This window comes from Myxine glutinosa, chromosome 10, assembly GCF_964187855.1.
Source record: "Myxine glutinosa chromosome 10, kmMyxGlut1.1, whole genome shotgun sequence".
Taxonomy (NCBI): Eukaryota; Metazoa; Chordata; class Myxini; order Myxiniformes; family Myxinidae; genus Myxine; species Myxine glutinosa.
In genome coordinates, this window is record NC_136270.1 from 100,049,838 (window position 1) to 100,062,522 (window position 12,685).

Below are 12,685 nucleotides of genomic sequence, written 5' to 3' on the forward strand. Positions count from 1 at the left end.
GACCTTATTCCCAAACATGCTTTTTTTTTTTTTCCAAGGCTAATGTGATGTGATATTCTCTACCTTATATCTCTCTTTCTCTCTCTTCTCTCTCTTCTCCCTCTCACCTCTTTTCATTTGTTGGTTTGGTCCTGTCCTGTTTCATTCCTTCTTTCCCCTTTCTCTTGCTGTTTCATTTATCTTGTTCACCCTCCCCTTGATCTCCTACTCGGCTGTTGGTGTCCCTACCCCAATCGATTATGCTCCAGCTCTTCATGCATGTGCAGAAAAAAAAAAACATGGATACTTCCTGTCCTCAAAGCTCAACCTTTTTGGATCAATTGGAAAAAAATTGCTTTGGGATTTCAATCCCAAGTGGAATTAAACAAGGCAATATAAGGCCAAGTTAAAAAAAAAAAAATGTTTCTCGCCCCCGCCCCCCGCTTCCGTTTTAGTCGCCGCCTACTTTTATTTACTATTTAATACTATTTTTAAAAAATATATACTTGTTTAAAAAAAAATCGTTTTGGGAAGAAACTCGGTCTAAAACTGGCTGTTTCCGGGCGTTTGCTGATCGTATCTTGTGCATTGATGATCTGAACTATTATGGATCCCGCCCTCTAACGGAACTTCCTGGTTAATACATGCTAGGCTTAACGCAGACACTTTGTGCTAAAGACTGTCAATTCTCGCAGCGGTTGTGCACTGGGCAAGTGCAATTTACGTGTAAAAATCTTGCATTTCATACTTTTAATGGTACAAATTTGAGTGGGGAATATGACGATATTCGTGGGTGTAAGCATACGTTCGTCGACAAAAGTTTTGAAGTCTTGATTCGCGAGATCAGTTGTAGATGAGAAGCGAACGTTGAACGATCTCTTCGTTAAATTTGCCAGTGGAGAATTTGACGATGGAGATGACATTGGTAATGGATACCAAACAACGAAAGTAAGTTGGCGTCGTGATATAGCGTAAATATTTAAGCCATATCAAGACATACATTTTCTAGTGTACTTGTTTTTAAATACTTGGTGCATTAAAAAATCCATATGTAGCTGTAACGCTATACTTGGATGGCCTAGTACTAGTGTAGTTTCGTGTATTCTGAAGTGTGAATACAGTCAAGCCATAGTCCTACCCTATGATGTAGGTTTAATGGTGGGAGGTGGGAGTACAACGCGGGTCTCTGAGTGAGAAGCTAGGTATCTAGGCCCTGTTGTAGTTAATAAAGTAGGCCTAAATTAGGCCTACTATATAAAGTAGGCCTGAAATTACAGGCCTTTCGGTAACAATCAACACTGGCATGTTTCACATTACATTGGACAAACTATAGAGTCTTTAAGTCAGCCACAGTGGTCATTCAATTCATGGCAGCCACCTTGGAAAAAAATAGCAAAAAAAATGAAAATAGTAAATAGTAAGGGCCTCCCTCCTCCTTTTTCAAAAAAGTCCGGACGAGAAACATTTTTATTTTTTTACTTGGCCTAATATAAAAAATAAATACTGTTCCAGCTTAATCTCAATTTCCCGTTATCTCATCAGCCACAATGCCACCCGAGTGAAGCATTGCATTAGATACGTGAGAGCTATGGAAGTACCCAACTCACCGATTCAACTTCGAGTCATCACCAGAAAAACTACTTTGAGAATGAGATCGCAGAAATTGGCTCCTCTTCTTTTTCTTTTCCTTCTTGTGCTTTTTTTCCTTTTTCAACCTCTTTACTTTGCCACTAAAAATAAAACGGTGAAACAAAACTCAAGAGTAACGTTTAAAGGATGATAGGCAAGCCACAATTAAATGTGGGATTCATTAACATGTGGGGAAAAGAGCACACTGTACCATTCGTACTTGGCGCTTTCCACAAGAACATCTTTCCTTTTTCCAAGCGATTCTTCTTTTGGAGGAACATTCTGATGCTGTACCAACAAAATAAGGAAATTTGTCAACAAATGTACAAAAAAAACAAGACCAAAAGTCTCACAGCGGCATAGCCAGGCTTGTAAAATATTATAAACCACAAACACATATTATTAGCTTTTCAAACTGTCGTTAATGCTGTTCATAACATTAAACAAAGAAATTTGGAGGAATCTCGACATCCATGAGGTAAGTTTTACTTACAGAACTGAGGGAAGATCGACACTGTAATCTCTATACCCCACAAGGTTTGGAGGTGTGCTCGTTTACCACCAAGCAGCTAGCTAGCGCTTGCCAAGCCAGCCGTTCCTTAACGGTTTTGAATGGCGTGCTTGCTTGAATGCTTAAACCACTTCGCGATCTCTCCACAATAAACTTGGTAAATGAACACACCCAATGTTCATGAGACCCGACCATAGATCGACTGTAATCTATATATCCCAAAGAGGAATGACCCTTTCTGCAGCTCCCGTAGTAAGCGAGTGTAGGCCTACTTGTAAATTAAAATGTCGGTCGGTGGAGTCAGCCGTCGTAATGACATCATAGACGTAATGACGTAACGGACACAAAACTGCCGCTTCTTTAATATGTAGAACATTATACTGTATATTTAACTTCCCGTACGTTTGCAGTCACGACGAAGGGATTAGTGTTATGATTAGATTTACTATAATATTAACGTTACCATTATCGTTAATCATTATTTCACTTTTTTAACGTTCATTTAACGTTACTTTACTTAAACGTTAAACTATAATTTAACGTTAAACTGTGGCGGACACAAAAGCCCACTGGCGTGGTGACATCATTCCGCGCACCAAGTGGGCGGTGGCCACGCCCGAGGGGTAGGCGTGGCCTCATGATATACACCGGGCGTGCAGCCCGGAGCGCGCCAGTGTTACAGTGAGCTCCTGAAATAAAGACGCTTATAAGTTACCGCTTGACCGCTTCCTCCTTGCTCGCAAGCAGCGCGCGTAACGCCGCGCTTTACTGGTGACCCCCTTGACGTTGGATCTGTCGGAGCGATCCTTCCACACGCGACGCCATTGCCATGGCCAACTTCATCAAACTTCCCGAATTTTGGGAGGCTCAGGCCGAAGTCTGGTTCGTCCAGGCCGAAGCCCAATTTCAGCTTCGGCGCCTCACCGGCGATGACACGCGCTATTGCCACGTCGTCGCCTCCCTCGGGCCCGGCACGGCCGCTCAAGTTGTGTCCGTCCTTCGCCACCCACCGGACGGCCACAAGTACGAGGCACTCAAGCGGCTACTCCTAGCCACGTTCGGCCTCACGGACGACGCACGGGCCGACCGCCTCCTGGATCTCCCCGAGCTCGGTGACACGCGCCCGTCGGTCCGAATGGACCATATGCTGTCACTGTTGGGCGACGAAGCCCCCGGTTCTCTATTCCGGGCGCTTTTCCGTCGCCAACTTCCAGCGCAGGTTCGCCTCGCGTTGGCCGGGACCGGGCTAACGGAACCCCGAGCATTGGCAGCCGAGGCGGACAAGTACTTCGCCGCTTCGGACACGCGGGCGAGAGTCGGCGTGGCCGTCACGGCCCTCGTGGCTGATGCTGCTGATGCTGCTGCTGATGCTGCTGATCCACAGCATCAGCTTATACAGCATACGCAGCATGCTGATACGCACCTCGTGACCGCCGCCACGCCCCGCCCACCGCCGCGGCGAAAACCGCCACCGTGGGGAAACCCGCCAACTCCACCGGCCTGGCGGAGCCAGCCGCGCTCCTCCAGCTCCACCACCTGGTGCTGGTTCCACGCCAAGTTCGGCCATGAAGCTCGGCAGTGTCATCCGCCATGCTCCTTCAACAGGTCGGGAAACGCCTGGGCCGGCGCTCAATAGTGGCGATGAGCGCCGGCCGTTCGAGCAGCCTGCTGTTCATAACGGACACCTTCTCCGGGCGCCGTTACCTGTGCGACACGGGAGCGCAGGTGAGTGTCGTTCCCGCCGGCACGTCAGACAAGCACGCCCCGGGTGGGGGCCCCGCGCTGCTTGCCGCGAACGGGACGCCCATCCGTACGTACGGAAATCGCTGCCTCTCTCTGCGGTTCGGAGGGCAGGTTTTCCGATGAACGTTCGTCACCGCCGACGTGCCCATGGCACTGCTTGGTGCGGACTTCCTGTGCGCTAATGGGCTCCTGGTTGACGTCAAGCGCAGACGTCTTGTCCAGGCCGAGACGTTCAGCTCGCTCGCTTGTGCGTTGCCCAGCTCAACGAGCGGCTTGCCAAGCGGCTTGCCGAACGGTTCGATTCCGGCCACGTTGGTCTGTACGCTTCCGGCAGCGGACGCATTCACCCGCCTCCTCGCCGGCTTCCCGGCCCTCACGCGGCCCACCTTCTCGGCGGGGGCCGTCAAGCACGGGGTGGCCCATCACATCCCCACCGTCGGGCCACCGGTCTACGCCCGGGCACGCCGCCTCGAGCCGACGAAGCTGGCGGTGGCAAAAGCGGGGTTCGCTACCCTGGAGCGACTCGGCATCGTTCGGCGCTCAGAGAGCGCTTGGGCGTCGCCGCTGCACATCGTGCCGAAGCCCGGCGGGGGATGGCGACCGTGCGGGGACTATCGCCGTCTCAATGACGCCACGACTCCCGACCGCTACCCCATCCCCCACATTCAGGACTTTTCCGCCCGTTTGGCGGGCATGTCCTTCTTCTCGAAGGTGGACCTCATACGCGGCTACCATCAGGTCCCCGTCAGGCCGGAGGACGTCCCGAAGACGGCGGTCATCACGCCATTCGGACTCTTCGAGTTCCTGCGCATGCCCTTCGGTCTGAAGAATGCGGCTCAGGCGTTCCAGCGACTGATGGACAGCGTCCTGCGTGACTTGGATTTTGTCTACGTCTACCTGGACGATATCCTCGTCGCCAGCGCGTCCCGCGAAGAGCACCTACGCCACCTCCGCACGTTCTTCGAACGCCTGGGCCAGCATGGCCTGATTGTGAACCCCGCAAAGTGCCGGTTCGGCGCCACCATAATCGATTTTCTGGGGCACCGTGTCACCAGGCACGGAGCCGTCCCCCTGCCGGCCAAGGTGGAGGCGGTGAAGGGGTTTCCGTGCCCCCGCACGATCAGAGGGCTGCAGGAGTTCCTGGGCATGGTGAACTTTTACCATCGGTTCCTGCCCCGTATCGCCCAGCTCTTGCGCCCCCTGCACGAAGCTCTCCGAGGTAAGCCGGGCAAAGGCGACGTTACCTGGACCGAGCAGATGGACACGGCGTTCACGGGCGCGAAGCTCGCCTTGGCTAACGCCACCATGCTCGCGCACCCGGCGCCCGATGCACCGATCGCCCTCACCACCGATGCCTCGGACTACGTGGTGGGCGCGGTGCACGAGCAATGGGTGCGTGGAGCTTGGCAACCGCTGGCGTTCTTTAGCCGGCAGCTTCGCCCGCCCGAACGCCGTTACAGTACCTTCGACCGCGAGTTGCTCGGGCTTCACTTGGCGGTCAGGCACTTCCGCCATCTGCTCGAGGGCCGTGCGTTCACTGCCTTCGTCGACCACAAGCCGCTGATCTTCGCGATGGGCAAGGTCACCGAGCCGTGGTCGGCCCGGCAGCAGCGTCACCTCTCGGCCATGTCCGAGTACACGACGGACATCCAGCACGTCGCGGGGAAGGACAACCCGGTGGCGGATTGCCTTTCCCGGGCCGTCGCCCACGCGGTCCACCTCGGCATCGACTATGCCCGGATGGCAGCGGACCAGGCCGCTGACCCCGACGTTCAGGCCTTGCGGACCGCCGTCACGGGCCTCCGCGTCACCGAGGTGGCGTTCGACGGCGCGGGCGCGGCCCTCTTGTGCGACGTCTCCCTCGGGCGTCCTCGCCCCATCGTGCCCGCGGGCTGGCAGCGCCAGGTGTTTGACGCCATCCACGGCCTGTCCCACCCGGGCGCGAGGGCCTCCCAAAGGCTGATCGCCGACAAGTTCGTCTGGCATGGCCTCCGGAAGGCCGTCCGCGGCTGGGCCAGGACGTGCCTCGCGTGCCAAGGTGCACCGGCACACCCAGGCCCCGTTGGCCCCGTTGACGGTGCCGGAACGCCGGTTTGACCACGTCCACGTGGACCTGGTGGGATCTCTGCCCCCCTCGCGGGGTTTCACCTATGCCCTCACCATGGTGGACCGCACCACCCGGTGGCCGGAGGCCGTGCCCTTGGCGTCGACAACGGCGGCCGATGTCGCGCAGGCTTTCATCGCCACCTGGGTCGCCCGGTTCAGCGCCCCCTCAGACATCTCGTCCGACCGCGGCCCCCAGTTCACCTCGGAGCTCTGGGGGGCGGTCGCGCAGGGGCTCGGGGTCCGGCTGCACCGAACCACGGCCTACCACCCCCAGGCTAACGGCCTGTGTGAGCGATTTCACCGCTCATTGAAGGCCGCGCTCCGGGCCACCCTCCGCGACGGCAGCTGGGTCGACAGGCTCCCCTGGGTCCTGCTGGGCCTCCGGACGGCGCCCAAGGAGGACCTGCGCGCATCCGCGGCGGAGTTGGTCTTCGGGCAACCGCTGCGGGTGCCGGGCGAGTTCCTCCCCGACTCCACGGCACCATGGTCCGCGGCACAGCAGCGCTCCGCTCTGCAAGAGACCGCCCAGAGGTTCGCCCCGGTGCCAACGGCATGCCACGGGCACCCACCGACGCACGTCGCCCCGGAGCTTCGCACGGCGGAGTACGTCTTCGTCCGCCACGATGCCCACCGGACACCACTGCGGCCCCCGTACGACGGGCCTTTCCGCGTGCTGGAGACCGGGGCGAAGCACTTCATCCTGGACATCGGTGGTACTCCTGACCGCGTTTCGGTAGACCGCCTCAAGCCGGCCCACCTCGACGTGGACCATCCACCGCCAGTGGCCCGACCCCCACGTCGGGGCCGCCCCCCTGCGGGCGGACCCCCGGCACCGCCCAGCCCCGCCGCCCCCCGGTCCTGCACCCATCCCTGGGGCAGCCAGGGGCATCCCACCTGGCATCCCTGCACCCCGGACGCCGCCGATCGCCAGGGGGCGCTTCGGCCGGGTCATTCGTCTGCCCCGCAAACTGGCCCTCCAGGTGCGCGGGAATTCTGGGGGGGTGCGTGTGGCGGACACAAAAGCCCACTGGCGTGGTGACATCATTCCGCGCACCAAGTGGGCGGTGGCCACGCCCGAGGGGTAGGCGTGGCCTCATGATATACACCGGGCGCGCAGCCCGGAGCGCGCCAGTGTTACAGTGAGCTCCTGAAATAAAGACGCTTATAAGTTACCGCTTGTCCGCTTCCTCCTTGCTCGCAAGCAGCGCGCGTAACGCCGCGCTTTAAAACGTTAATTAATAATTAAGATTAACGTTAATTAACGTTAATCACTATAATGTTATCATTATTTCGAAAATGATATTACGATAAAAAAACTGAGGTGAATTCCTTACTTCCTCGGTTATTAATATTAGTGCCGAACACCGCTCATCATTGATTCATGCTTCATACACCGCTTCAATCCATTTACCTTCCATTCCCGACATCGGGATTAAAGTATTATGGTTATATTTACTATATTATTATTAATATTATTACGAAAACGATACTACTGAAACGATACACCAATGTATTAAGAAACCTGGGCTTAATTTGTCCGAAGGTGAAGCATAACGCCTAAGGCCCATACGTACCGTACCGTATTGTTGGAAGAGACGTAACGCTGATGCTTTCGATATTTGATGATAATTTTAACAATCAGTTTGTTTGTCTTTCACACTGAATGAAAAACGTACAGGTAGAGCATGGCAATTGCGATATATGACAGGATCGATGATAGATTCGGCATGAACGGCATATTCATCAACATGGCGGTGTGTGGAGAGTCAGCCGCGGCACAGCCGTAATGACATGAGACGTAATGACATCACCCTGTCATGTGACCAGATTCTCAGCTCTGATTGGTATATGTTTGAGGGGACATACATACATACATACATACATACATACATACATAGTTACATACATACATACATACATACATACATACATACATAACCGGCCGAAAGTTTTAGAACACATCAATTTTTCCAGTTTTTATTGAAATTTACGCAGTTTAATGTCTCAATGTACTCTGAAATTAAGCATAGAACAAATAAACAATTGGAGACAAAAAAGAAATCATGGAATCATTTTGTTTAACAAAATTTAATTTAAATTTTTGACTCAGCAAAGTAGCCACCTTTTGCAGATATAACCGCCGAACACACTCATGCCATTCTTTCTACAATGGAAATCAAATATTGTTTGGGAAGTTCCTCCCAACGCTGTTGCAGAAGTTCCCACAAATGTGTTGCACTTGCAGGTTGCTTTGCTTTCACCCTTCTGTCCAGTTCATCCCAAACCAGCTCGATGGGGTTTAAGTCTGGAGACTGTGCTGGCCATTCCATGATTTGAAGCCTCCCGTCTTGTTCTTTTCCTCGCAGGTAGTTTTGACATAGCCTGGAGGTGTGTTTAGGGTCATTATCTTGCTGTAGTATGAATCCCTGACCAAATAGGCGTATACCAGAGGGTATTGCATGGCGCTGCAAAATGCTGTGGTAGCCCTTTTGGTTCAGGGTGCCAGTCACTCTGTGCAAGTCGCAAACTCTGGATCCAGGAAAAGAGCCCCAGACCATCACGCTTCCTCCTCCATGTTTGACAGTTGGTGTCACACACTGAGGAACCGTCCTTTCACCGACTCGACGGCGTACAAAAACCCTGTGTGATGAACCAAAGATTTAAAATTTTGATTCATCGGTCCATAAGACCTTCTTGCAATCTTCAGTAATCCACTGGCGGTGCTTCATGACCCAGGCAAGCCTCTTTTTCTTATTTTGCCATCTTAGCAATGGCTTTCTTACTGCCACTCGACCTGTCAAACCTGCAGCTCGAAGTCTTCTCTTCACAGTTGAAAGTGAGACTTGCTTACTTCGACCAGTGTTAAGCTGTGCTTGAAGCTGTTGTCCTGTGAGCTGCCTATCACGCAAGCTGTTGACTCTCAGAAACTTGTCTTCTGATTCTGTTGTGGCTTTGGGTCTGCCAGACCTCTTCTTGTCAGAGTTTCCTCAAGTTTACAAGTGCCTTTTGATGGTGTAGGAAACTGTACTCACTGACACCTTGGCTTTCTTTGCAATTTCTATAAAGGAAAGACCTACACTTTTAAGGGTTATAATTAGTCTAGGACCTGGCTAAGACATGTATGCACATAATTTAGGAGAGGATAACTCAACTGTTATAGGTTAATATGACCCCAAGGAATAACCTGGGATGTGTGCCAAAATCTCTATCCGGGGCGAAAAGCCCGAAAATGACCACGCCCTTTTTCATAGGAAGTGGTACTTCCGACATAGCTGTATCTTCTAAACTGTTGAAGCTACAGATTTTCTGAGGTGCTTAAAATGTTCAGAATGGCCATGTTTAGGAGGTCATATAGAAGAGTGAAAAATTTCCAATTTGGTTTTCTACGAGAAAATGACAAAAAAGCGTCTAAAAGCGTCGTGAAGTTGCCTTTCAAGTCTACCTTAAGGAAAGGGCATCGCTGTCTCAGTCATTTGATTACTGGAACACATACGTTTCCGACCTGTTCTCAATAGTCAGGAATCTCACCAATTCTCTGCGCTCTGGAGACTGGATTCTCTACCTCAGTGCTATGGAGAAGGCAACTTCACTGTTCTTCTTTTTTGGGAGAACAAACTACTGTCGATGGACACCATTATTCATGCTGGACTGCTATCAACTGAATGAGAAGTTCCCACTCCTCTACGACTCCTACATGAATGGTGGATTTGTCATGAACACCACCAAGAAAGGTAGTGGAGTGCCCTTTGACCAGGCGCTAGAGCAGTGCTACAACCGGCCTGCCAAAATAAGTGGAGGGATAATTGGGGTCACCAGGAAGAAGGAAGCAGTAGCTCTGTGGGGTATCATCAAGCATAAAAAAGACCAGCACATTGACCTCCTGAAGATGAAGGATGATGTCGAAGGAGAACTCTCACTTCACCACGACTTCAACCCAAGTACTGCAACTAAGATAGTTAGGATGGTGCAAGACATAGAGGATTATCTCCTGAAGGTATGCAGTCCTCTACAAGACCAGGTAGCGCTGAAGAATGTTCTCACTGGAGAAATTGTGACCAACGTAATCGTAGACAAGTTGTTGTGCTGTATCAAGGAGGGCAGCGCTGCTTGTGCTAAATTTATCGATGATTGACTCAGAAATAGGTCGATATCGATACACTCATCAGCAAAATCAAGTTTACATCCCCTAAGACCATCTTAAATTTGGCTCCCAAAGCAGACATCAAAGATGAGACAATCAAAGCTCTCATGTTTATTGAGTATGGGCGTCACCGGGGATTCACTGTCGAGGAGCTACTCCAGCATGAGATCACCAACTCTGCGTTTTTCTTGGTTGACAAAGATGGTTACTTGAGGAAGAGTGCCAAATCACAACTTGGGACTGAACTGCTGAAGTTGTGCCCACTAATAGATAAGAAAAGGGCCAGAAACCTCCCCACAAACCCACGCCATAGTTATCAACTTCATGGCCTTGGTGAGAAAAGTCCCTTTAAAGAAGCTTGATCCACCCGTCAAGACATTCCATGACTTTGCTATTGCCTTGACATCTATTGTCACCAAAGCTGGGCACAACTGTGATGAGATCCACATCGTTTTCGACGCTTACAGAGAGGACAGCATCAAGAATGGAGAGAGGGGGAGAAGAGGAGAGTCAAAATAAATGGTTGTCCTTGATGTGATATCACCGAACCAAAATGTTCCAGTGGTATTAGAGAACTTTTGGTCGTCTTCCATCAGCAAAACTGCTTTCCAGGCATTCTATGTTGAGTGGCTCACCACCAATTACCAAGGCACCAAACTGCTATACCTTGGCATATCACCAGTCATGGATGGTGTCAGCTGGGTGTGCTTCTCCATTCCCTTGGCTCAACTGCACACATGAGGAAGCTGATGACAGGATGATGTTCCATGTGCAGGACATTCTAAGTCACCGGTCAGGACCTACATCCTTGACGCTGTCATCAGGTGACACAGATGTCTTTGTGTGCCTGTTATACCACATCACAGTCAATGGGAGAGATCTTGGCCTCCAAGAGCTCTGGCTCGTCCACAACTCAGGAGTGAAAAGATCAATATTACCACTCCATGATATCTGCATAGCGCTGGGAGACGAGCTCACAAAGTGTCTGTGGGTGGGGATGGGGTGAAAGGGGGGGGGACCTAGGGAGTTAGTGGGGGATGAATTTTTTCGAACCCCTGACCTGACCCTGAGTACTACCAACATGTATGCAATTTATGTTGTTATGCTCCAATAATCGAAAAGGACCACAAACAACATGGATAAACACTGTAAAAGGTGCCGTTTGTGGTTGGACATTGATACACTTAGCTCCATTGTTTGAAAATTGATGATGTCCAACCCACTTCAGATTAATTCTTCACAAACTTTTTCCAGAGGCAACTTTTATGGGGACGAGTATTCCTGCCTTATATTTAATGGTGATGTCAATCCATGGTTTCATTTTGCATATTTTGGCCCGGTCTGCTTTAGTCTTCCAGGTTATCACTTGGATGCCCTTCCTTTTTTTGAGAAATTTCTCGTTCATTTCCCAGCTCATTATGGAGAGAAAAGTGATGTCATGTCGCTGGTACCCAGAATACTCTATACAATTATGTTTCTCCCCCCTAAGCTCAGTGGTTGTGCTTGTCCAAAGTAAAGTCCGGTATTGTCTGAATGCATTTGTCTACGTGTCTGCAGGGTTTATGTTTAGCAAGCCAAAACCATTTTTGTATTCCCTACTCCTGATAAAGGAGGTTTGTTTGTTTGTGTCCATGTCTGTGTGCGTGCAAGCGAAATAAACGCAAACTGCTCAACGTAGATACCCATGTAATAGCTTTCAAACCTGGGAACATTCACCCGGAGGGAGATGGGGAAGATGGTGAGAAATGTCGTTGGTTGTTAACTCTATATGTGGGTTTTCGAAGGTGGAACGTAGCCCTCCCAGGTCTCAAAGTGTGTGTGTGTGTGTGTGTGTGTGTGTGTGTGTGTGTGTGTGTGTGTGTGTGTTTGCTTATAGGTTGATGTTGCCTGCTATCTCCACATGTAGGTTGGTTTCAGGAGATGGAACGGAGACCTACAAGGTCTGAAAAGTATCCACCTTCGTATGTGTGTGTGATATATTCTCTCTTTAAAAGGGCTTTCCATGCAATCGCTTGTCCGATCAATGCAAACCTTTAGATATAAGCCCCATGGAGAATACATTATTGCTAACTCTGATGTCATAGGTCACATGGTATGGCAGCAATATTGGATTAAAGGAAAAAAATTGGACATCATCTCCACAACCGCTCAACAAAAAAAAAGTTGAAACTTGGCATATGTTATCAACTCACCATGGGATATATAGGGTGATAACGATGACCATCGGCCATAATTAGTCAAATTAAAGTCTTTATCCAAAAAATCTGAAACTTCATATATCTGATCTATGACTCAATGTAAGTGAAGAATTAAATTTCCGACGTTCATTACTCATGCCAAGAAACGATGTGACATTATGGGATGCATGGATAATACGGGTACGTGGGCCATAATAGCAGCATGTTCAGAATGAATGTGTAAGGCAAGACGATGCGATCTACCAAGCGCCATTCTAGTTTAATCAGGCAACGATAAAAGGCATGCCACGGAATAAAGATAAAATCTAGGGAAGCACCTTTCCAAGCTCTTAGTAGTTTCATTCCCATTCATACAATATTTCAGTTAATTTTATGCCG

At 50.6% G+C, this 12,685-nt stretch overlaps 1 protein-coding gene across 6 annotated transcripts in view; it reads right to left on the reverse strand.

Annotated features, from left to right (window-relative positions):
• The window catches only part of LOC137433915 (multiple myeloma tumor-associated protein 2 homolog), a 76,475-nt gene that overhangs the window by 7,551 nt on the left and 56,239 nt on the right, over positions 1–12,685 (reverse strand). For 5 of the 6 annotated variants that reach the window (XM_068126400.2, XM_068126403.2, XM_068126399.2 and 2 more), the window contains 2 exons: positions 1,820–1,896; positions 1,587–1,709 (listed from right to left, as the gene is read on the reverse strand). In XM_068126400.2, coding sequence (XP_067982501.2) covers positions 1,587–1,709; positions 1,820–1,896 — 200 coding nt within the window. The remainder of the gene's footprint in view (positions 1–1,586; positions 1,710–1,819; positions 1,897–12,685) is intronic. The other variant, XM_068126401.2, reaches the window with a different exon arrangement.